Raw genomic sequence first — 26,290 nt, 5'->3', positions numbered from 1 at the left:
CTTCCCCTATCTGACAGCAGCTGCTGCTTTTAATTATCTCACGTTTCCTTGGTTTTAAGCGTAGTTTTCATGGACCTTTAATATATATTTATATTTTTTTAATTTAAAAGCATTTATTGCAATGATCATCAAATTACACAGCTTTTCTTCGCCTACAACCCTGAGGCCGGCAGCATAAACGTAACAATATCTTACACAGCTGTGTTTGCCAACAACCCATGGGGCAGGCAGCGATTATCCATCTGTATGTAATGTTCTTTTCGCACTTTTTATAACTCCACCAAAATAATATTATGCAATGATAAACATCAACATGCCCTTAACAAGATTGAGAGGAACACCCACCCCTCCCCTCCCCACCGTCGTCCTGTCCACTACTAGCCGTTTTTTGCTTAACATTCTCAGCCAGGTCAGCACTACCACTGCGCCCCAGCATCTCTTACATTCAGAAAATAACATGGTACATTGCTGGACAGGTAGCTTGCCAGCCCAATGCCCTATCTTCTCTGACTCCAGCTCTCGCCCCAAAGACACCCCGCGGTGTCTCCTAAATGGAGACTTCATTCTGCAAATCCTCTCCTCCTGATCTCAACCAGTCTGCGAATGGCACCCAGATATCGACTGGTCTCGACCTGGTGGGCATAAGTTCCCAATAGGTGGTCAGCTGATCTCTACAATATATGACAGCTCGTACCCATGCTGTAATCGTAGGGGGATTTTGTCTCTTCCAATGTATGGCTCTCTTTCGTTTTGCCTGCAGCAATAACATAGCTGCGAGCTTACGATGCTCCTTCGAGACATCTCTCACATATCCCAGAAGTGCCAGCAGAGGTGACCCTGGCAATACAACATTTATCATAAGCCCTATGTGTTGAAATAGGTCTGTCCAGTACGTCGCTATCGGCCCACAATACCATGTTAGATGAGCAAACGTGGCCTCCTGTGCCCCACATCTCCAGTTAGTGTCTGGGTGTAACCCCATGCGATGCAGCTGTGTCGGCGTGCAATACAGCCTATGTAAGAAATTAAAGTGAATCAATCTTAGTCTGTAATTAGGCGATAACTGCTCCAACTGGGAGCAGCAGAACTGCCATTGAGCGTCCGTAATTTATATACCCGCGCCACCTTCCCAGGCTTCCCTAACTGTGGTGCATACAATAGGGTATTCCCTCTGTGTTATAGTATATATGCGTGTGATCAGTTTGCGGGGGGACGGATCATTTAGAACTTTTTCCAGCGTCAGCAGGGTAGGTGGTTCCTTGGGGAACTCAGCATATCTAGATTTGCACGCTGCCCGTATCTGATAATACAATAACATATCAGATGCAGTGGGTGACCCCGGGTCGCACATCTGCCTCATGGTCAAGAATTCTCCACTGGGGAAGAGATCGTCGCCCATCTCCAGCTTGTGCGCTTTCTCTCTCAGCGCGATTGCCTTATCTAGTAAAGGGCCCTGGTAGGGGGTTTTCTCCTATAGGCATAGAGGGAGCATAGAATGCCTCAAATGGACCTTTAATATTTAATTACAGTGTGCATGGCTCGGAACGGGAAGTAGTTTACACGCAAACAAAACATTTTAAGTAAACGCCATAACTCTCAACTTGCCTGGTGCAGCAGTCCGCCTGTTGCACACTGTGCTCTGAGGCAATGGTACCTTGCTTCTGTGGCACACAAGCACACTTGTGATTTTCACCATACCACTACACCAACAAGATCATGCTGCCCTCACAGTGAAAGTGGAAAAGGATTGTTGTTTTTCCTTTGAGAAATAATACACTGACAGAGGTTACAAGGTCCACAGAGATACTCTCTGTAGCTCTATGCAATGTGTCCTCATTTTCTCATTGTCCGGAGGCGGGCGCTGTTCTTGCATCAGTTGGCAGAATATTAGTGCTGTGACGTAACAGAGGGGGCGTGCATCACCGTGCGGACTGAGCCTGCCCCCCCCCCCCCAACCACCCACCCGGAAGTGGGAGCAGAGAAGTAAGCATAAAAACTACGTGGTGAGAAGCCTCCTCTGGTAAAGTCTCCATATATGAGGACCAGCCGGAAATCTGTTTTGCCACCCAACTACGTTGCCAGACTACTATTAAAAAAAAAAAAGTCTCAGGAAACATGCCCAATGTAAATTAAAGTACAGCGTACCATGAGTGGTGTGCGTGCGCTGAAAGGGTGAAAAAAAAAAACTGCGATCTCGGAGGGCTGGTGGAGGCGGGCAAACAAGGCACAGGAAACATGTCTAACATAAATTAAAGAACAGCGTCCCGATTGCTACTAGATGCACGTCGCCGTCTTGGGAAAGGAAAAACAATCCCCACAAAGTAAAGATACGAGAGAACATGCAGCTGTGTCTCAGAGAGACAGAGGGAAGGGGAAACAAATAGAGCTTACCCAGTAACTAAAGGCCATAGTCTAACGCCACCAGTAAAAGACCCAGTCCGGGTGGGCGGGCCAAAAGCGGACAGTTTGGTAATAAGGAGGGATTAAAAAGCCTCCTTCACAATAGAAAGGCAGCGTTTAGCATAAGCTATGACGCAAGCCAATGGGAAGAAGGGGCGGAGCTTCAAGTCCCCTTCGGAAATCGTATTGATTACAAAAAGCTCTCGCAAGGCGAGAGCAGCGCATGCGCGCTGCTAACGCCAGGCAAGATCTAAAAAGGGTGTCTTAAATAAAGTTATTAGTTTGTTTATTTAATCCTTTACAGAGTTAAACAGAAGAGAAAGTTATCTTCAAGTAGGTAATGGAAAAAAATACTTATTGGTGAACGAGGTTTTACCTCAAAATAATAGTTTCTGGAATTTCACTGGAGTAAAGATAGGCTGCAACATTAAAGAGGATCTCACAGCAGAGAGCTACATTGCCAACTCAAATCATTAACCTCTTCAGACGTTTTTTCCATTCACCAACATACAGTTAAGCCATCAATTCAGATTCCCAACAACAAATGTGATCATTCATCTGAACACCCACGCCTCCAACATGCAACCCAATCAACTCTACTCGAGCAAAGTATCAATTCAGACACAAAATCATCCATTAATTTCTCCATTTACCACACAACACTTACACAACCTGTCTCACAGACAAATCTCGTTTGTCAAAATAACTCACCCATAAATTGACAGTAAAAAAAATAATTTCATCGTGACCCAACTTTTTTTCTCCAACATTCAACTTCCACACTAAAGAAATCCTACAGATAGTCAGCTGTTTCATGGGTTTGCAAAGTCATTTCATTTATTAAGCATTTTGCGCTTGATGGTCATGTCACTGTCAAACTTCTTTATACAATAAGACTACAACTTAGCTTAGAATACCACAAAAAATAATTCTAATACCAAGGGAAAAAAAAGATCATAAATCATAGAAATAGTAGCTTTTCAAACTATTTTCCCTGATGCCATATTCACTGGGTCGAGGCATGGTCTGGCCAATTGCACCAGTCCCTAAGCCTTAATTCCCATTGTCTTTTAAAAATCCAGTGATATGGTCCTTTAATCAGGCTTCACTGGTAGGCGTTTGTTATTACTTCTGCTTTCCCTGCAACTGTGAAAAGTGTGGCCAAGTAAAAATGTACAACTTTTTATGGGATCTCAGTTTCATTATAGGACTGGATAGACTTACTAAAATGTTGATAAAGGGTTTGATTTTCCACCTTCTGTTCTTTAAGATTCAGAACAATACTCAAGAATGCCATGGCAATGCCTCTTTCCATGGTGGACCTTTGCCAAGGTGAATACAAATAAACTCAGAACTATCTTTAACGACCCAGTCTTTGAGAGGCCCTTGTAGAAATGTCACAGCTTATCTGCTGCCGATAAATTGAGCATAGATTGTTAAAATTTACTGCCGGTGCACAAGATAATGTTTGTGTAACCCTCTTCGTATGAACTCAGTGTGACAAGATATTGTTTTTTTCTTCTAGTATATGGTATGTTTTTGTAACTAGGATTCAGCTAATAACTCCTGAACAGGCTATTCAAAATTGTTAATTCATCGTGCTTAGGAGAATGAGTATGGGTCACAGTGTGTAAGTGGCTTGCTAACTTAAGTACACTATTCTGGGACGATGACTTGCATGGTTTCATCCTTTGGTACTCATTCCTAGAATAGTGTTCGGAAAGAATATTCTTGTGTGCTGTGGATTACTACTACTAGAAAGTTGATCTTCAACTTTGACGTGGCCTTTATAACACTCAAGTGACGTATGTTTGCGTGTGGCTCTTCCTGGTTTTGAATACTGCTCTCCTTGCCTGCCTGCAAATGAATCTCATTAATTTAGGCCATCACCTATGCAGTTCTTGGACTACAACTCCTCCCGCTCTACTCCTTCGTGAAGTAGGAATTGTGGTGGCATACATAGCGAACAGTAACTTACAACACTAAATCGTTCTCCACTCCCCAGAAAAATACAGAAACACAAATCAAGATAAGCACATATTCATAATATTTTTTTAACAATAGATCATTCAGTGCGAACATGGAATAACATTTAAGAACTACAAAGCATGAAAATTAAATTCGTTGAGAGCCATCTTCAAATGAAGGAGTTATTCCAGCTCAACATTTTTGCACACCTGTCGATTCAGTATATTATAGTGCACTTTGCAAATTCAATTGGCACTTGATTCAGGTACACACACATTACCAGGATAGATTATGAAGGGAAAGCAGCATATTACATCAGAACTTGAAAGTGAAAAAGCATATCCTTTCCTGTGACCAAACTGAGGGGACACATTGCCTGAATGGTGCACACTTCACTCCAGTTAGAGAACTAAGTCTGAGGCCTAGGATTGTTCAGATCCACACGCGATGGGGAGAGGCTACATATTGGTTCCTAATTAGACAAAGGCCTAAAATTGTACAGGAACACAAGAAAATATCCCACAGAGGAGACTGTATCTTAGACCCTGGTGAATAAGATGTTAAAACATTCCCATGAGATGAAGTGCGAAACGAGCTAGAATCCAAAAGACTGGTTCTGCGCATGCCCTTTTACGGGCAGAAATAAATAGCGAATGGGTTTCTTTCATAGGTGTTTTTGCAGTCAAACAGACCCGTAACCACAGATGGATTGGTACTGTGACAAACACCATTAAATGGAACTGCAACCTGTACAATGGCACAGTGAGCAGAAATAATCAAACGATTAGAATAAGGCGACCCTGGAGAGCATCCCATTATTCTCTACGAGAACTAGAGTTAAAAAATAAATAAATAATAGCAGGAGCTCACAATACTAGTGCACTCTCCTTCTAGGACCATATATCGAAAGCAGTATAGGTTCACATCAGAGAGCTGCCTCTACTGCATACGTGTTCTAGAAAGTAGGGCAGGAATACAAAATATTTGAGGAAACCAAAAGCTAGGCTGTTCCGTCTGGTGTAACGTTTTCAGCAGAACAGTCATACACAAAGCATGGCATTCGGTTGAACTAGCAGTGAAATCTTAAGTATAAATGAGCATGCGAATGAGGCTATAGATGTAAACCAAAAAATTGTCTGGGCTGGATTATGCTCAGGAACGGAGTACTAAAGAGGCTGTAATGAGATTGGGATCTCCAGATTTGGTTTTGGGATGGGGGAGGCATGGTGGGGGTGGCAGGGATGGGATTTAATTTCCTGCCCTGTAACTGACCAGACAATTCCAACCATGCTTATCGTGCTGATCAAGACCTCTATGAGCACTCTGCTAGAGGCAGAACCAAAATGACAAATAAGTGGATGTTAAGTTTCATAGCCTGCAGACATGTTTTAAATTGTGAATAATTATTTCCTGTTAGTTTATTACCAGGGGGCAAGCTGAAGTGAAAGTATGTGCACTCGTGCTACTGATGTGTGCGGCATAAGCACAACATTCCTATTCAACTCTGGGCTTGATCATGTTGAGGGGAAATATTTTCCACTTCAATCACAATGTTTGATGCAGTGTGCATTCCCGGTTCAGGTTTGGGTGAAATATTTCCTACCTCAATTAGAAGGTTTGCTGCTGCATGTATTCCCTGGTCGAGCTTTGGAGAAAGGTTTCCCACTTCAATTAAAAGATTTGCTGCAGTGTGCATGGCCTGATCTGGCTTTGAAGAAAGGTTTCCCATATCGAATACCTCAATCTCTGTGCCAGGCACAATTTCAGGCTTGGGTGACATATTTGCCACCTCCACCTTTACAGATGAAGTGTGCGTTGCCCGGTGCTTTTTCAGATGTGATGAGTGACTGAAACACTTGTCACATTCACTACATGCATAGCGTTTCTCCCCTGTGTGCATTCTCTGGTGCATATTTAGATTTGAGGACCAACTGAAGGTTTTCCCGCATTGATCACATGAAAATGGCTTCTCCCCAGTGTGGGTTCTAAGGTGGTTAAGGAGATGAGAGTTCTGACTAAAGCTTTTTTCACACTGGGTGCATGAATATGGTCTTTCCCCTGTGTGAGTTCTCAGATGGTTAACAAGATTTGTGTTGTTACTGAAGCATTTCTCACATTGAGGACATGGAAATGGCCTCTCTCCTGTGTGAATTCTCAGATGCGTAATCAGGTGAGAGTTCTGACTGAAGCCTCTCCCACATATACTACAAATATACGGCTTTTCCCCAGTGTGGATTCTTTGATGGTTAAGAATGTGAGAGTTTTGACTGAAGCTTCGGCCACAATCAGAACAAATAAATGGTCTCTCCCCAGTGTGTATTCTCCGATGGTTAATCAAATGTGTGCTCTTACTAAATCTTTTGCCACAGTCCTCACATCCATATGGTCTCTCTCCGGTATGGATTCTGCGATGGTTAACAAGGGATGCCTGATGATTGAAACTTTTTCCACAATCCGTACAAATGTGTATACGCTCCGTTTTTGGCTTGCCAGGAGTTGCCACGTTAGGTTTCTTTTTTTGGCGGATCTTTTTCTTCCTTTCCGTCTTCCTAGGTTCTACGACGGTTTCCCCCAACTCCATAATTTGTAGGTCCTTTTCGTCAGCATTCTCCGAATATGTGTCAGGTGCTTGCACAAGAATATATTCTCCATGATCACTAATTGTACTATGAATAATGGGTCCAAGGTCTGTTGGTTAAACAGAACAAACACACAGTTACACACTTTAAAAGCACCTTAATTATATTCACGATTAACTTCTTTCAATGAGAGAAATGTCCTATTCATGTTTCTGAAGTAAATGTTATAAAATATTTGATAAACAGACATTTGGGAACAAAGTTCAATTAATGATCATTGTGAAATTCAATCATTATGCTGAGGTTTCTCACAATAGCAAGTCCACTCAGTTTTTTTTCCAAAACCCCAGTCACAAGCGAAACAGTGAGATGTCATGTTCGAAGTCTTGGAAGTACGATTACCATATATGTGGAAAGTTTACATGTATGTCCTTGTTATGGATAAGCTGGAAGCATTGATTATTAAAAACAAGTTTCTAAAAAAAAACAGTCACATTTTTGAAGTACAGAGATGTATATCCAGAAATTCAGCATGCAATTCTTAAACAGGAGCACACATCCCCAGTGGCACGCCCTAGTCATATGATGCATTTGACAAAGAGGCTCCCAAAAAAGTACTAGTCTGACATGCGCCAACTATGCAACACACTGCAGATGTGTGGCCTGGGTACCACTCCTTCACCAACCACCCCCCCAGCCCCAGTGATGACTAGTATATGTCCGAAAATGGGTCCATATTTTCAGATTTATGCATTCCATCCGACATTTTTAATAAGCTGTACTTGCCCATTATGGAGCCCACAAACAGTAATTTGGGAGAGAGCATGTAGCTTGCATGAATGTGCAACTTTAAGCATTGCTGCAAAAAGCATACACATTAAGAGTCTTGCCTGATAAGTGGCTGCTCTGCGTAGTCTCATATGTCCCTGAATAACAGACCAGGGTTCACGTTTCAATTACGAGTACAGTGCTAGTCAAGACCCTAAATCCAATTTCCATGCACCTGCGGCACATTGGAGCAGTGGCTGTCCTAGCAAAATGTTCAGCCTAGAGACTACAGTGATTTTTAAGGCCAGTTATCACATGAGGATTTGGGAGTAATTCTTAATGTATTAAAAAAAGCTATTCTAGTTTTTGGACCATTAACATTTACCAGAAATGTATTGGTTGTTGCATCTATATGCACCAATGCTTTCTACCAAACCGGTCGATCATTTGAGTGTATCAGTGTGGGTCTGTATTGGAGTTGCTGGAATTGTTCACATGATGCAAATGCCTATGGTTGCTGATTTCAAATACAATCCCAACACCACCATGTGGCTTTCCACAGGGATGTGGAAGCCAGTGTTGTGCAGAATAGGCTTTAAAATGGAAGGAAAAATGGAGACTCTCCATTGTTTAACAACTATATTCCAGTTTGCAGCATGACTGAGGCAACACACAACATGTTCTCACCTCCAACTGAATGCCGGAGCAGCCATGGGACAGACTTAAATAATGTACCTTGTGGTTTTCCTGGCACATTTAAACATCCCAAGTTTAGCCTGGATCCCCTTCAACAATTCCACTGGGAACATAAAGGACTGTATCTGGGTAAGATGTAACAAACTAGGGAGGAAGTTCCTTTTTATGCTTTCTGTGCGAGTGAACCATTAAACTTCCAATTTTCTCCAACTATATGGAGCTTTGTTTAGAAAGTCCAACACAGGTGGATTTTAGACTTCGAGACAGAACAAATCAGCCAGCAATCTGACTCCTAAATAGCAATAAGAACATTAGACTAAAACCATGTAGTTTAGGATGTCCACAAGGGACAGAGAGGCCACAGGAATCACTAAGCAGTCAGATCCTAAATAGTTTATCTTGAAACCAGATACCCCGGAGGAGGCTGCACACACTGCATCAGGTTCGAAACTCAATGTGTTAGAGTTCTTATGCAACAGAACCCACCATTAGCAAAAAGTGTTACTTTGAAACTAGACAAGTCCAGTTTAACCACTCGAGAGCTCAGAATTTATTTTCTGACCTATGGATTCCATTGCTAATGCAAATGGGCATGTGATAAGGAGTTTTAAAGTTATTAAACTTGATGATTGTAGTTAGTTGAGCGAAATGTGTTCAAATATATGCTACAGTGGTGAGGCCTTCGGATATTTTTTCCGTGGTCTCATGAAGGAATAATCAATCCACTCTGTCAAATGTTGCTTCTGCATGTAGCGAGAGAAAGAGCAAGTGGAAATTTCTTCAGGCAATATCAGCATCAAGATGCCAAACTAGACAGATGTCATTCTTTAGCTTTTCTGGGTTTTATATACCTTGATTGGGCTATCTGTATTGTTGACCATACATTTACTTGGCAAGTAGTTCGTATTCACTCATATATTTTACAATTGGTATTTAAAAGAAGGGTGGGTCTGTAAGACCCAAACAGCTGTGAATCCTTGTTGAGTTTGAAGAGTAGTAGTCAGTGGGGTGGAATTGTAGCCTGGATAATTACTTTGCCTCCTCTCAAAGCAGTAGAGAAGAGATGTGTCATCACCACTTCAAGCTTCATTGTATGGTTGAGTATGGACACCTTGGTAAATCATGATTGAATCACTCTCAAACTGTATAAAGATTCCAGCGGGGAGATTAAGTGATTTACCGTGAATCACATGATGTTGAGATTCCCAGCTGAGACTTACCCAGTTTCCCAGCATGGAGGTTGACCACTCTAGCCATTAGGCCACTTCCCTTCCCTGTCGCTTTTAAGACAAGGAGGCTGTCTCTTTGGTATGAAGAAATGCACTCATGTTAAGGTGTCCATGTGTAGGTGCCGCAAAAAAAGACCTTCCTTGAAGCAAGCTATGATAAAAAATATTTTCCATATCATATCCTAACTATATAAGACCTGAAAGCCCACCAGGAATCTCCAGTATGCGCCAGGGGACTGCATTGCAGAGAGGTGTAATGAGGCCACACCCTTTTTTACACCTCTCTGCAACGCAGCCCCCGTGCATGTTTGAAGAGGGGGAACTAATTCCCCTTGCATACTAGGGGTCTCTGGGGGCCAACTAGCCCACCTGGAACCTCCAGTATGCGCCAGGGGCTGCATTGCAGAGAGGTGTAATGAGGCCACACCCTTTTTTACACCTCTCACAACGCAGCCCCCGTGCATGTTTGAAGAGGGGGAACTAATTCCCCTTGCATACTAGGGGTCTCTGGGGGCCAACTAGCCCACCTGGAACCTCCAGTATGCGCCAGGGGGCTGCATTGCACAGAGGTGTAATGAGGCTATGCCCCTTTTTACACCTCTCTGCCACGCAGGCCACGGGCGCGTTTGCAGAGGGGGGACTAATTCTCCTTGCATACTGGGGGTCCCTGGGTCATATCTGCCCAAACAGCGATATTCCTACCTCTACACCCCTACCTCTACACCTCTACACCTCTACCTCTACACCTCTACCTCTACACCTCTACCTCTACACCTCTACCTCTACACCTCTACCTCTACACCTCTACCTCTACACCTCTACCTCTACACCTCTACCTCTACACCTCTACCTCTACACCTCTACCTCTACACCTCTACACCTCTACCTCTACACCTCTACCTCTACACCTCTACCTCTACACCTCTACACCTCTACCTCTACACCTCTACACCTCTACACCTCTACCTCTACACCTCTACCTCTACACCTCTACCTCTACACCTCTACCTCTACACCTCTACCTCTACACCTCTACCTCTACACCTCTACCTCTACACCTCTACCTCTACACCTCTACCTCTACACCTCTACCTCTACACCTCTACCTCTACACCTCTACCTCTACACCTCTACCTCTACACCTCTACCTCTACACCTCTACCTCTACACCTCTACCTCTACACCTCTACCTCTACACCTCTACCTCTACACCTCTACCTCTACACCTCTACCTCTACACCTCTACCTCTACACCTCTACACCTCTACACCTCTACCTCTACACCTCTACACCTCTACACCTCTACACCTCTACACCTCTACACCTCTACACCTCTACACCTCTACACCTCTACACCTCTACACCTCTACACCTCTACACCTCTACAGAAAATATGCTTTCAGTTTAGCTTATAGATCCCCTTCCAAACCACTGTGGGAAAATCATGAGATATTAGTTTTCTTTCAAACATGATTCATGATATGACAGCAGAAGGCTTTTTCACATGGTAAAATCACCTTAGAACACACCACAATTCCTAAAAGGAGTATGGTACCATCAACAAATGATTTATAATGTAACTAAAGTCCTAAAACCCTCTATGAACTAGAATGCTTTTTAATGACGTGCTATCATGTATATTGGTCCCAAGATGGCTGCCAACACTTCTTGGATGAAGTGCTGACAGCCAATCAGATCAGATGTGTGGTTAGGCTCCGCCCAGATATATATATTTTTTTGAACCTAAATTACTCAAAATCCACCGGAGCACATATCTTGAGACATAGCAAAGGCACATCGGGGTACCAGTCCCTACAATTTTGCCAAGTTTTGTGGAAATCCATTCAGCCGTTCGGGCTAAAAGTGAGTCCAACCGCCCTATGGAAATTAACATAGGGAAAACACGTTTTGGGACCCCCCTTTTATCTCGGCCCCCGCTTGACGAATCCACCCTAAACTTTCAGGGAAGGAGCGGAGCGCAGCGAGGCAAATTTAAGGAAAATTACAGGCAGATTCCTCAACCGGCGCCAAAGTTATTCCCAATAGAATGTTGCGGATTTCCTATAGAAAACAATCCTAACTATAACTACCTACTGGCGACCGCCAGTAGGTAATATATATATATATTTATTTTATTGCGATGCCACCATTATGCTTTTCAGCTCAGATCGAGCCTTGGCCACATGACATACACACACACACACGCATATGCATATTACCATTTGAATTGTGAAAATCCCGTTTTATTTTAAAGAGGGCAGTATTTTAAATCCAGTACCAATAGCGCTAACCACTTCAAAACTGTCCATATCTAGATGGATTGTTTCCTGTATTGTACCTTGTTACAGTAATGGCAACACATTTTTTTCCAGTAGACCCCAACCCCCCTTAATGAGAGGGAGAGTGGTTACTGCGGCTTTATTGTGAAACATTTCAAATAAAGACATGTGAAAGTCAGGCACCTGCAGGTATGGACATTATTTCAGAAAGACATTATTGTCTTAACACTGATTCCAAAGCAATAGTGAAGAGATCCAGGAGGAGAAATATGTATTCCTTACCTGTAATCCTGCCCTTAGCATCTTCATTTTAGTTATAATTAACCCACCCCCCTCCTCCCAAGCCTCAAATGTATTGGTGAAAAATTGCCAATATAGCGATTTATATTCCTTGTTATTACCATATTCTATGATTAACATATGCCTAACACCCATGGAAGACGTATGGCAAACTACTTGGTTGGGCACTGTGCCTTTGGCAAGGCCCTGCACCCAATCCCCCGACTAACGACCAGCACCCAACAGCCTGCTTCCATTGTGGGGCATAGGGGAATTAATGGGGCATTGTGGGCCGCAGTTCCTAGCTACCCACTGCAAATGACGAAACCCACACTGCATTCATTAGGGGGTTGTGCACAAGTCTATGGGGGGTTAACACACAGCCTGTGGGTATTGGGACTGGGCCAGAGCTTGTGTGAGCGTGGTTTTGCTTTGTGGTATTTCGAAGTTACCAAAGAGGTTATCGTGCTCCTGCACTAGACACAGAGCTCCACATCCCGAGAGGGTTTAGAAACTATTAAAGTGGAAATTTACCATACCATAAGTAGATACGGACTAATAATTAAGTCGCTCTAGAGAATTTACAAAAAAACAATAATTATTATCACATCAAGGACTCAAATATCTGAAACTAACTCATGCACAAAGAAACAAATTTTAAATGAATGCATGCACCCCTACTCCCGAAGAGGAAAGAGTGGGGGGAAGTATAATTTCTGTAAGCACGAACTCAGGCAAAACTGCATCAGACAGACCCTCCAGGATATCGCGATTTTGCGATTTGCTGCGAAATCGGCACTTTTTTAAAAATGCCGCGATTTTTACAAAAATGCCTGCGAAATCGGCATTTTTGAAGAAATCGCGGCATTTTTCGCTATATCCTGGGGGGTCTGCTTTATCCAAAGACATGCACCGGTTGCCCCACACCTATAGATGATCTACAGACACTGGGGTCAGAGGGTTAAAGCAGCTCGGCTGCAGCTGGCAGTGTGAAGGTCTAGGCTCTTTGTCATTCAGAGCTGCCCGGGACTGCGCTCGTTCACACCTCTTCCTGGCCCACAAGAGTGACAATGGGAGCCCTCACCTTGCACATCAACAGGAGGGGGGGGGATGGGTTGTTGTCACAGAGGATGGAGCAGGAATCGGACAGAGCAGTTCTACTTCGAGTGTAATGTGAAAGGGTTTGCAGTGACAGGAATAGGAACTTCGAGTCTTAGGCCTGTGAGAAGGCTCATTTACTGACCTGGCAAATTTAAACACAGTCAGCAAGTCAATTTGGGAAAGAAACGGAGAACAATTTAAATTGAAAACAAAAGACACACTACCTTAAATCTGTTAATATATTTTTTTTTTAACTCGAATCTTGCATTGCTGAGAGATTATCTGCAGCATGTACACCTGGAACTGTCTATGTTCTTGCACTTCTACTCTAATGTGAATTGTATTAGCAAAATGTCTGACCTTGCTTTAAAGATGTTGCACTAAGTGCTCCATCCATGTACGATTTTTAGCATTGGATCGTAGCAAGCTTCTCCTTAAAGCTGAAGTTTAGTGCAAAAACGCTGGGCTCTCTATGAGCATACTATGAAATCATGGTTTTATTCTATAGATTAAAGAATTAGCAGAGTATCAATTTTCCAATTTAAAAAAAGGACTACAGGCCATAGAAGGCAAACAAGCAATGGCACCTTTCTGTACTCCAGGATATGGGTTGACTGGATGAATGAAAGATTGAATAAATGGATAATGAGAGAGGATGGATGGATTGATGAGAGGGGAAGGATGGAGAGAAAATTTAAATAGCTGGATGTATGGGTGGGAGGGTAGCTGGATGATGGATGAGGGGAAAGATGGATGAGGGGAAGGATGGATGATGGATGAGGAAGGATGGATGAGGGGAAGGATGGATGGATGAGGGGATGGATAGAGGGGAAGGATGGATGGGTGGTTGAAAGGATGGATGATGAGGGGAAGGATGGATGATGAGGGGATGGATGGATGATGAGGGGATGGATGGATGGATGTTTGATGAGGGGGTGGGTGAAAGGATGGATGATGAGGGGGAAGGGTGGATGGATGGATAGATTATGAGGGAATGGATGGATGATGAGGGGGTGGGTGAAAGGATGGATGATGAGGGGAAGGATGGATGGATGATGAGGGGAAGGATGGATGGATGAAGAGTGGGTGGGTAGATGGATGGAACGGGCATCCGGTGGGATATCAGGTTGTGTTCAAAATACACTGTACTATTTAACGTGCTTACTAATAAAAGGGGCGATAGGTATAGCCATCATTAGTGCAGCAGGTACAGTGGCACCAAGCGCAAAAAAGCAGCGCAAGGGGCTTGTAAATCTGCCCCAAAGTGTCTACATTGTAAAGAAACCAAATATACATAGCTTCACGTTGTTAAATAACTAAAAAAACTAAGATATCTGTGTTTGTTGTAGGAAAAATGGCCACATAAAATGCCGCAAAATTGCCGCTAAATTTCCATTTTTGTGCCGCTAAATTTCCATTTTTGTGCCGCTAAATTTGCTATTCCATGCCGCTATATCCTGGGGGGTCTGATCAGAGCTCTGGACATTACAAGATAGGAAATATACACAAGGAGGGAAAACTATATTGTAGCATTTGAAAAACGGGTACACAAAATGCACCTTGGAAAATCAGGGGAAATAAATACATGAGCAGACACAGAGCAATGGTAAAGTAGATGGTAGATAATTTCAAGCATAAACAGTATACAAAGAGCCAGCATATTGTTAGATAATTACTAATAACATGCGCAAAGCCTCGTGAACAAGAGGCTGCAATTTGAATGCCAAAGCCTCATGGGGGGGGAAACTAAAGGTTTAGAAGACAATGCAATAACATACGGTTAGTTAGGGATAGGAGGGCTGCTCAATCAGAAATTCTCTTTTTCTGGAATCAAAGAAAAAAGGGCCATGAAGTTCCAAATAATGGGTGCAGAACCAGGAGAGGCTGCAGTGAGGTGTGTTCAATTTTTGGGGAAATGGCTTTCTAGTCACAGCAGTCAGTACTGCTGGGGAGCCTTTGTCCATCAAAGGAAATTCGTTTCTCTGCCAGACAGTGAATGGAGTAGATTAGCACCCTGCTTGTTGTTTTATATACTGAACTGGCATTGATAAGGCACCAAACTTGCTATGGATCCTTTGGTTTCAGGATAGCCCGAGCTGCAGAATTTTGTGTGGTAACAAGTAGTTTATATACTGATTTCTCGCTCTGGTCATGCACTTGGCAGCATAACTCACCCCGAATAGTCAAACGTATCATTGATTTTGTGATTGCCTTGCATAGGCTAAACAATCTTTGTTTTATTTTTACTTTGGTTGTATACGCTTTTTATCTTCATATAAACAACATACCTACCAGTTCTTACACGCTGATAAACAAGACATTTAATAATCGCCATTAATGCTTATTTAGTATCTCTGAACCACGGGGAAACAAAATGCATCGAACACCTTGTAAGCTTGTATCAAGGTGCCTGGAGAAAGCTCACTTACAAGGCTACCTAGAAAACATTCACATGTGGGCTGGGCGATAAAATCCACCTCGGAGACCTACCTAATGGATTTTTTTTTCTTTTCATTGTGCCCATGGTCTTAGGATTTCAACTTCGTCTAGAAACCTGAAGGGTCATCACTGCAGGTGTTGTTTTTCAATTATCAGTAGAAAAAAAAAACACAAGCAAAACAAAAAGACCCAAAGAGTCAACACTCACCATCTGATATTATGGTTGCCTCAGTCTCTGAGGTGATCGCTGGATATGTTTGTTCTACCACTTGCTCTGCTTCCCCTATTTGTATTTGCTCTATTTGCTCCTCGTCGATATAGACGACCGCAACATACAGTGTCGTACCTCCCTGAAATAACAAAAATAGCATGATCAACTGTTCTTAATCCAAGTATTGTAAGTGAAAGTCTGCTATTGTGGCACTTCGCAGTCTACTGGGGAGAATTAGGATATCCTTCCACTAACCACTATTATATTTTGGACCACTATTAACAAAGCAATTCGACGTATGAAGCATAAAAAACGAAATTTCTGCCTGGGGAAATGTTTTGGTGTTTAGAAAGGGTGCCCTAATTGTGCCCCCTGGTTAATAACTGAAATGGGGGGGGGGGGTGGGGGGGGGGGGTGGGGGAAGCGGCGTTATCACAAATATCAGTGTAAACAAGGTTATTCAAAGTACAGAACGCGCTACAGATGCTTATTTTTTAACCAGAGTATTACATTTCCAGTACAGTGAGAGTGGAATGGAGTGTTCATTGTCATGTGTAAGTTTGTAACAAAACTATTATAATGTCTGCAGACTATCCTGGACTATATGATCACAGGAACTGCACTTCCAAAACCACCACAGCAGGCTGACTTTCCGCAATAATCACATCAGATAAGTGATAGGCCAAGACGAGAGATTTCAAAGCCTTCAAGCGATGGCTATTCTACTTTCATCCCCGACTTTGCTATTGCTGCCATTGTCAACCTAAATGTCTGGGGCACATGCAAAGGTCTTTCAGCTAAATGCAAGCAAATGAACAGATAGTGGCCAAGGCTCTTAAAGTGGACGGATCGATCCAAGAACCTACCCCCTCAACACCAAACTTTACTGCAGGTTTACACCTAGGTTTAATACAGAAGTTGGAGAAAACTCCATTTGTTGTCTCCCAATTACAGTAGTAAATCACCCCACATGAGGGAGAGTTGAGCTAGGAACGATTTTAATTGAGTTACGTAATCGTATCATTGGGTCTAGTTAACTGAGGATGGAACAAAATGAAGTCAGTTTAGTACAATCGGGGCCAAGCACTTCACAGCTTCTCACATCAACCTTATGCACCATGTGTTAGTTACAAGAATGTATGATATATACATGTATCTGATACATGGATGTATTGGCTCCACTTTACTATGGAGTAAACAGCAAAAAGGAGAATATTAAAATCTCCTAAAATTAGAAAAACACTTTACCAGTAAAACATTTCAGACAAATATAAAATGAAATAAGAGGAAGCATTATGGACCAAAAAATAAACCCAAGAAAGCAGATATGAAGAATGGGTACTATTACTATTGATGGGATCAGGCAGAGGTACTAGGATACAGGCAGTTGCAAAGGTACTAGGGTTTAGGCGATTTAGGAGGTAAGGTTTGATACGAGGCAGTAGGGAGTGTACACTAGGTTACAGACAAGAGGCTTAGCTCCAGGTTATAGGGAGGGCAATTCAGGAAAAGTTATAAGTTCTAGGATACACATCCTGTGTTAGTAGCGTACAAGTAGGATTAGATGTAATAGGGTGTAGGCATGGGTGGAATACTAACTTAGAGTAGCTCATGATTTACTCGCAGAGAGGAACTAGGGTCTACTAGTGACAGAAGACCGCCCTAATTCAAAAACGTAAGAGAGCCACCCCCACCAAAAAAAACAAAAAAAAACAAAGAGAAAATGGAAGAAAGGAGACATGTATGTATTTCTGGGACAAAGGACTAGCTTTTTTTACAAGCATAGCATCTTCAGCATAGATTTGACATACTGGAAATGTCATTCATTTGGAAAAACAATAATGCAATGGATTAGTAGGAATAGTTCCTTGAAAAAGTTTAAGTACATCGATCTCAAGAATGACATTCATACAGATGTCTTATGGTGTGAAATTTCCACCCGCCCCGCTTGCTCTGTACTTTAAAGCATCCTTTGTTCTGGGTGTCTAGAAGATAAAAGTATCCATGAACTACCCAAATTATTGTGAACACTCCTCTGCCATGTCCTACCTGGGTACAGAACTGTTCCGTCATGTTGAGTCTCCAGACAGGTGCCGGAAACAGGAGACATGCGCGCAGAGGCTCTGCGAAGGGTCAGGAAACAAAGATTAGCTCTAGTCTGTCACAAACTTCCATCATCTTTCTGATATTTATTACTCAACACAGTTCCTTTCTTCCTATTACAGGTTTTAATTTCATTATCAACTTACATTTTTGGTTGTTATCAAATCAGCAAAAACACATTATTTTTTATATATTCGTCCATTCTGTGCCTTATCCACCTGTAGAAAAGTTAAAACACATATTCAGTAAACTTGGTATTTACTAATAACATTTTCTAATATTCTGTTTATTTGCATTAAGTGCACTTGTATGAACAATCTGTTCTTGCAATGTATCGTCATTCAAATAGGAGGAAACTATGGGATACTCTTCAAAATCAGTCACTCAGACAAAAGTAATTGTCTCACATGAAACTAACAAAACCACAGACTTGTCAACTAATCTTACAGCTTTCAATTCAAGATGGTGTGCAGCAAGGCCATTAATATGACTAATAGCCTCTGTTTCGTGTGACAGAGAAGTCTGATGCACAGATGGATGAATGGATTGCAATAGAATACCAGCACATTTTCATAGTTTCACTCAGCAATACATTCTATTCTTTACACAAATCATATATTTGTTTATCGTCCTGTATTTTAGTTACAAAGCTAACTGGGAACACCCAATTTCTAACAATTAATTTCCCCAACTGAAACTCCTATCCAAGGTTAGGCAAGCTGTTTACCTTGGGCTATCCTTTGCATAAACCTAATAACCATTTGGCAAATTAACTACACACTCATTTACACAGCATTGGCAAAGCCAGTAGGTCTCGCCTATAAAAGAGCCACTGGCTTTGTCAATGTGTTTAGGCATGTTGTACATCAGCGTGGATGCTGTTCAGCATGGCTAAAAGTTATTGGCATAGAGTAGATTGGCCAGGGGGAGTGGCAAAGAGTTGAGTGTTAAAAAATCTAGTTGAGTGGAGTATAGTGTGACGTATAGTGGCGTGAAGTAGAGTGGAGTGCCAGTAACGTAGAGGGGCACAGAGTGGCTGAGTGTCAGAGTAAAGTAGAATGTCAGAGATTGAAGTGGCAAGGAGTGGAGTATAGTGGTATAACGTGGAGCGTCAGAAAGTGTCATGTCCTACAGTAGTGTCAGAGTAGAGAGACATGCTGTGGAGTGGCATACATCGGAGTGGTTTAGAGAGGAGTACACATGGTCTGTTAGCGAGGTACCATTACAGACAACATGTTTTCAATTGAAATGATCAATTTCATTTGCATGTACAGTTTTACTGATAAAACCATATAGCGCACAATGTGTGGAAATGACATCACCTATTGTACCGATTTGAACGTATTAGAATAGTTGTTTCAAACGCACTTTAGAATTACAAAACAATGTGCTTTGTTTGCACTTTCCTAATTCTGAAATATTTGCAAAATTCATTTACAAACATTTAAATTGGAGTGTGTGCTGGAAAAAACTAATTATTTCTAGTACCCAGCAAGATTGCCACCAAAATCCTCTCACTTTGAAGTCAGAGAAAGAAAAGGAAGCACCAAGCTCCCTTAGAAGTTAGAGACTGGCATTTGACCTCTGTATATGAAAGCACAGCAATTGTGACAAGAACAACATTTAAAGACCTGTTTAAAGAAAGCAAAAACAGGTGGAAGAATACAAGGAGTGATGGTGAGCAGTGTATGCCAAACAGGATGGATAAAGACATGCTGGACAGCAAAAAACAAAGTCAGAAAACAGAAAGCCAGAAAATGTGGAGTTACAAACCACAAATACAATGCTAAGCAATGGGTGGAATGCATTTCGTCAGAAACTTTCAGAATACCCACAAGAAGTAATTTTTGCAAGAAGACAGCTGCACTGCCTGAAAGGCTTCAACCGAAATTATGCAGCAGATAAAGTTAAAGGTATGGGGAAGCATTTAATCTTTGAGAAATAATCTCCAAGATAATTCTCCGCTAGTTCCTACTTAAAGCAATATCTGCCAATCGCTTCAACAATATTTTCAGCTATTATAATATATTTTGAGGAGGACATATACATGAAAACACAAAATAGCTGACAGCCCCTATAAATAGGATGATGGCCATCCTGGATCAGGGCATTGAGTGAAGGTTGAATGATAAATGCCATGAGATCATCTAATAATGGGCACACTAAAAATGCTTTTGCTACATTGCTGTAGGAGAGGTTTTCAAAAGTTTCCCATCTCTAATGAGCACAGCTACCAAAGGAGAGCTGGTGCAAGTATGCACGCAATGCAGTGCCTTATATGGCAGGGAGCGGTGTATTTATTACATTTTTAAACAAATGCAACTTCCCCATGTATTCTTCTTTAAACACCTCCAAAATTCATAAGAATTGGGACCCCAATATTTCCAATTTCACATTGAGGAAACCTTCCAGAAAACAGGATCACTGACTTATTCCTGCTCCACAATTATTCAACGCTCAGTGGAACCAAACCCAATGACATGGATAAATGAGACTACACACACAAAGGATCAACAGGGATCTGGAAAAGCCAGGAGGGTACTGATCCCTTCAAATTACTCTATAACACACAAAGTACACCTGGCTAAATGTGAGAAAGGGAATAGGAGCTGTGTAATATCAAAGAAAGCATGAAGGGAGAAATCCTTTCAGGCTGAGAACCATCACTCACCGTTAGGTGACATGCTTCATCATATCGGTTCCCCCCTCACACCAAGGTGTGGGCTACACCTCCCAAAGGGGAGGAGCGGAGGTGTTTTCTCAAGATGAGCGGTGAAGAGAAGTGAACGTGGAGGGGCAGAGTGCAAAAAATGTCAAATGTGGTGCAGGTAGTGCTATGGATTACATTGAGAAGCACACAATGTTAAGGGACAATCAATGCAAACAACACTTTAAAGTGTGCACAAATTTACAGACATGCACTATTGAGGATTCTGGCGATCTCTGACATAATAGTGGTTCTCCTTGAAATACTATGGGTTTTGTCTGTGATATTCCATCTATTCCTGGTATAATATAGCCCCCAGCATGACTTACTGCGACATTCTGAGTATCTATGACATTGTGTACATTCTAGGCATAATTCTCGCTTTTCCTGGTAAAATGTAGACCCATCCTTTAAATATTTTGGGCTTTGGTGGCCACATACTGCTTATGTTTGCTTAGTAAAGCTTCTATGATACTACTGCTATCTCTGTTTGAGGCATGAAAACCTACAGATAGCGTAACTGGTCTGATTCTATAAGCTCTACATATTTGGCCATAGCAGTGTTTTAAGAGCCTGCAGGAGTTGCCTTTGGGCTATGCCTGGGTAATCGGTGTTATTTTTCATTTACAAACTCTGCCCCTTCAAAGCGCAAACTCAGACATAACACAAGTTAGAACAAACAAGGAAAAAAGTGGATTGAAAACTGAAGTGAAAAAAGGCTTTTTGAAAAATGATGGGCCGTTTGACACTGCAACTAGATTGATTTAACTTCTCATTTTCTTTAGTCAATATTTAGGGAATTTATGCAGCACCATTTTAATGCCAATTGTTCGTGAAGATAGCGAGTCACACCACCCCTAGTGAGGGTACATCATAATGTAGCAGAAAAAAAAAACATTCAAAACTCCAGATTTTTAATACAATTTATGGAAAATTGTGCGATAAAATGCACAATTTGGAACCTTCCATGGGTCAAGCTGGCTCAATCCTATTAAGTATTAACACCCTAACACTATCTCTGCCACCACTGCTTCCATCACCACCCCGAAATTGACTCATATTTCCATCACCCATCGCCTATATCCGTATTCCTGGCATCATCTGCCTACAGCCCTGCCATATGCCTACAAATAATTCTGTCACATTATGGGGCATAAAGCTCCTTGCATTAAAGCACATGCCCGTTTTTAAAACAGAGCAAAAAATAAATGTATTACAAAATTCATCATATGTTACAGAACCATTAGAGTATGTAAATAAAAGACACTGCTCACTGAAGGTTCAACAGTGAATACATCATTTTGTCCAACTGCAGCGGCAGTACAGAGGACGATCCTGAAAGTACTTTGAGGTTAGAAGGTTTTTAGGTTATCCATACAAATGCTGTGCTCCCTACTGTTATGCTTGACTAATTCTATCAGAACGGGGCGATTTCATGACATTTTGGAATTCAATTGAAATTGTGCATTCTTGGTGTTAAACAAGCAGCTGTACTATGACCTACCCTCTTGTTACAGCCTACAGTTGATGAGGGGGCAATAATAACGAGGATGTTACAGGAAAATGATCTTCATATGACCATGGCTTTGATAAACCAATGAAAACAGTAGGAGTGCAATCCAAAATTGGATAGCATTATTGATTTTACCGACGGTTCGAACCAAATAAATCTATGATTGAGATGGAATCCATATTGTTTTGCTTGATTTAGCAGTTTATAAGCAATGCCACTGTTAACAGGTTATTCCATCTATCAGTAACTAGGAGGTGGCAGCATTTTTGTGAGTATTGAAAGAAACTCCGGTTTTAGATGATTCAACATCACGGTCACAGTTGCCACCAGTTTGAATCATAACCAAAAATACGAGGTGCTTTTATTACTAAATGTGGCGTAATAACCTATAAAAGTTAGAGTCTGTGTTTATATTGGCAGCTCACCTGTGTTTTTAATGAGGATTCCGAGCAATGCAATGTTCAAGATGAAAGGTTTGACAGTATGGGAAATGGAAGCTTGATACGTGGTTAGAATAGGGATGAGCCAAATGTAGAATGCCATTTGTTAAAATAAAAAAGTATGTGTACATATATATATATATATATATATATATATATATATATATATATACACACACGCACACTATATTTTGAAAGCCTTCTTCATATCAAACGCTTGCCACGGTAATGTAGTACTGCTGAAGCCATTCAATATGAGCAGAACATAAAAAGGGCTTCATTTAGAATTTCTCTGCTTTTTTGGATAGTAGATTAGGTAGTTACTCCCACTAATTCTGACACTTTCTAATAATACCAATATGGCTAGGGTGTAAAACGTGCACACATTTCCACTTTGTTGTAAACCAAACCAAATACACAACATATGTTGGAATTAGATTAACTCAACGAGTCAGAGTGCCAAGCAACGACAGCAGTTGGAGAAATGGGTGGCATAATTGCAAAAAGGCAATGTAGGACAATTGCGAACATAAAGTAGTGAGGGCTAAAGCTGGAACCCACAATGCTACAGTACGTGCTAGAAATTATCCTAAGGAAAGTATAGATACACAAAAAGATTTTGGGATGGTGGACAGGAAAAAGGCCAGAGTTCAGGAGGATTAGCAGAATGGAGTAGGGACACTTTAGTGATCAGGAAACGGTGCAATGATAAACGGATACCAAAACACTGAAGAGAGCCAACGGTAACATATAGGCGAATTATTTTTTAAGTTGTGAACTATATAAGAGATATCAAGGTGCGTTATGATTATTTACTTTTCTTAATGAAATGTTAATTTGAGTCTTTAAATCGTTGACACTAAAATCGAATGAGAATAATGACAAGCTCTGTATGTTTTAACCCTTCCAACCATATTTAAAAAAAAACATCTACACAAGTTCCAACCAACTATAGCTCCTTGAATAAGGGCAACTCCCAACACTGCTGTTTCAAGGAAAGCATCAGTGCAAAACACATTATTCAAACTGGGCTGGACCCTTTCTGTCTCGTGTCAGGGTAAGAGATCTTAAGCCTGACACATCCACCTTGATGAGAATGCGGCAAACAGTAGGGATGAGACAGGCGCCACGCGCAGACACAGCATTCTCACGCGCACAGAATTGAAAACACCACTTTACTGCGTCGCTGAAGAGTAGACAGTGGCTCCTATGCCAGTGACAGTAAAACGGCCCTCGTGGGGCAACTAAACGTAGAATAAGTCACTCTTTTGGGAACCTGCGTTGAAAACCCAGCAGGTAATGGCCTCTGTATGTTTCCAGGCCTGATCCCGAGTTCACTTGCGCAGAGACCCGCCCGCGTAGGCAGGTGCTGCCGCCCGAGCTCGCTCTTGCTGCGAGGCCCGCCCAGGACACCTTACGCCTTCCCAGCACGTAACGTACCCGTCCCCGGGCACAGAACTCACCTGCCGTCCGTCCTGAGTCCGTCTCCCGGCCGGCGCGTGGCTCTGCACTGGGTGCCTTTGCCTGTCCTCTCGCTGGGCGCCTAGGCCTGAAACGACTGGGAGACCACAGTCCGCCAGGCGCTGTGAGTAGACTTCCTCTGAGGAGAGCCAGTCGGCCTGTGCCCTACGTCGCTAGCGCGTCACTTCCGGTGCTTAGTCACTTTGGCATAACAGTTTGGTAACGTCTGATTTCAAGTACAGGAACGTGGCTCTCTGGCGTCCCTAGCAACGACGCCGCGTAACTGGTACGTCAAAGCGTTTTCCCTTCAGAAGTCAGAACTACTCGATTTCCGGGTTCTTTAGCTGCCACGGAGGTCGGTTACAGAACAAGTTTACTATCAGTATTCATGCAAATAGACCGGATTCAGGCGGCAGACTACCGATTTTTTTTGGCAGCCAAAATAGGCTTTATTTCAGCGGTTTCACAGCTGAAATTGCTTCTGCTTCAATAGAAGTCAATGGGAAAATACATCACCTCGATTATTTTTTTCAAAATCTCACACTTTCCTGTTGTCAAATGTTGGGTGGCAAGTTTTGAATCGGCTTAATGAATTACACTGTCAAATTTGTGGGTGTGCCAATGTATGCCATCATAGTTGCCAAATGTCCAGTTTTTGCAGGGACAGTCCCAGCAAATTGGATACTGTCGCGGGTAATATTGTTGCAGAAACGTTTCCTCTTTATTAGATATAGGTACGCAAACAAGAACTTTCTAACTGAAACAGCCCTGTGGTGCTAAGTGTCCAAGGATTTCTTTTCCAAATGTTGGCAACTAAGTGCCATTGAGTTTTTTCACCTTTCCTAGAGAAAATTCCGGCCATCTGTTCAGGTGTTAAGATTCTGTAGTAGTACTTAACATGAAGTCATCTGTATTCTTTTCTACGTCTTTCTGCCTTATTTTGCCTAATTAGTCAGCGTACCTGATTAATGTCTCATACTGTGCTTTGATTCCAATGTCTTTACCACCTCCTAGAGTACAGCTTGATTACTTGCTGTTACTAGACATATGTGTTATAAAATGAATAATCCATCCCAACCAAATCAAAATACTCTCAGGCCCTAAAACCACCAATTGTAAACACCAGTATTCTCCACAGATACTGCCCGTAAACTCACCTACTGGCCAAAACCCCCAGGAAAGGTCTCATAATCTACTTCTGCCCTTTCTATTCTATGAAACTATTGGGAGATTTTAGAAACGGGCTCAATACAATTAGCAATATGAAAAATAAAAAAAATAAGCATGTTGACATGACTCTTATCATGATAGACAATTCATTCAGGTAGGTAGGTACAGCCACAAAACGTGGTCCAGTGGATATGTTTCTGGGGAGAAGATCTGTCAGCGATCGAGCTAGATTGCGTCCCATTTTATATTGGAGACGACTTTGGTCCACTCCCGAGATTAAGCACTATGCAGATGGGTTTCTGGCAATAATTAAAATGGACACCTTCCATAAAATACCATGGTTGAAAAACTTAAGGGTAATGTTAGGTGAACTGGGTCTTTCCAACCTCTATGATAATCCCGCGGGGGAAGTTTTCCCAAGCAAAAACACACTTAAAACTCTATATTGGGAGTGGATAGATGGTAGGCTTTGGAGGGGGGTAAAATCTGATTCGATGGGTGGTCGCTTCTTGGAAAGGAAAATGTGTCCCATATTAGAACAGTATTGGGACAGCATAACTGTCCCTATGGACAGGAAGTTGTTTTTCCAGCTAAGATCTGGCTCCCTCCCCCTGAGACATTTAACAGGCAGGTGGAAGAGTCGGAATACCCTGTGCTGCCCAGCATGTGGCGCAATTAATGAAAGTGTGGGTCACTTCCTATTTGCTTGTAACGCCTATGCCACCCCAAGAAGGGTATGGTTAACCCCAGTTTGTAAGAACCTTGGGACATCCAGTGCTGTTGAGGCTCAGAGAATTATCTGTACCACCACGGAGAAGCCTATTGTCATGGGAATAGCTAAGTATCTGGGGTGGGCCTGGTCCATTAGGCGGAGAGCTCTTTCCTCAAATGTGTTTTGATTATTGTTTTAAATCTGTGCTAATTTTTATATTGATCAAACTTGCACA

The 26,290-nt window shown here is 42.1% G+C and overlaps 1 protein-coding gene across 1 annotated transcript; it reads right to left on the bottom strand.

The window, feature by feature from the left end:
- Positions 1–3,210: 3,210 nt before the first annotated feature.
- Positions 3,211–24,384, bottom strand: LOC147673422 (uncharacterized). Its single transcript, XM_086947267.1, has 5 exons — positions 24,176–24,384; positions 18,199–18,270; positions 17,999–18,072; positions 15,947–16,088; positions 3,211–7,056 (listed from the first exon to the last, which is right to left on the bottom strand). Exons 3-5 carry the CDS (start codon positions 18,020–18,022, stop codon positions 5,867–5,869), a joined length of 1,356 nt encoding a protein of 451 aa, XP_086803393.1. The 5' UTR covers positions 18,023–18,072; positions 18,199–18,270; positions 24,176–24,384; the 3' UTR covers positions 3,211–5,866.
- Between the last annotated feature and the right edge of the window lie 1,906 nt (positions 24,385–26,290).

The sequence above is a fragment of the Lissotriton vulgaris genome, chromosome 12 (genome assembly GCF_964263255.1).
Source record: "Lissotriton vulgaris chromosome 12, aLisVul1.2, whole genome shotgun sequence".
In the NCBI taxonomy this organism is placed as follows: Eukaryota; Metazoa; Chordata; class Amphibia; order Caudata; family Salamandridae; genus Lissotriton; species Lissotriton vulgaris.
The sequence above is the reverse complement of the archived record's forward strand: the minus strand, read 5'-3'. Positions and strand labels throughout refer to the sequence as shown.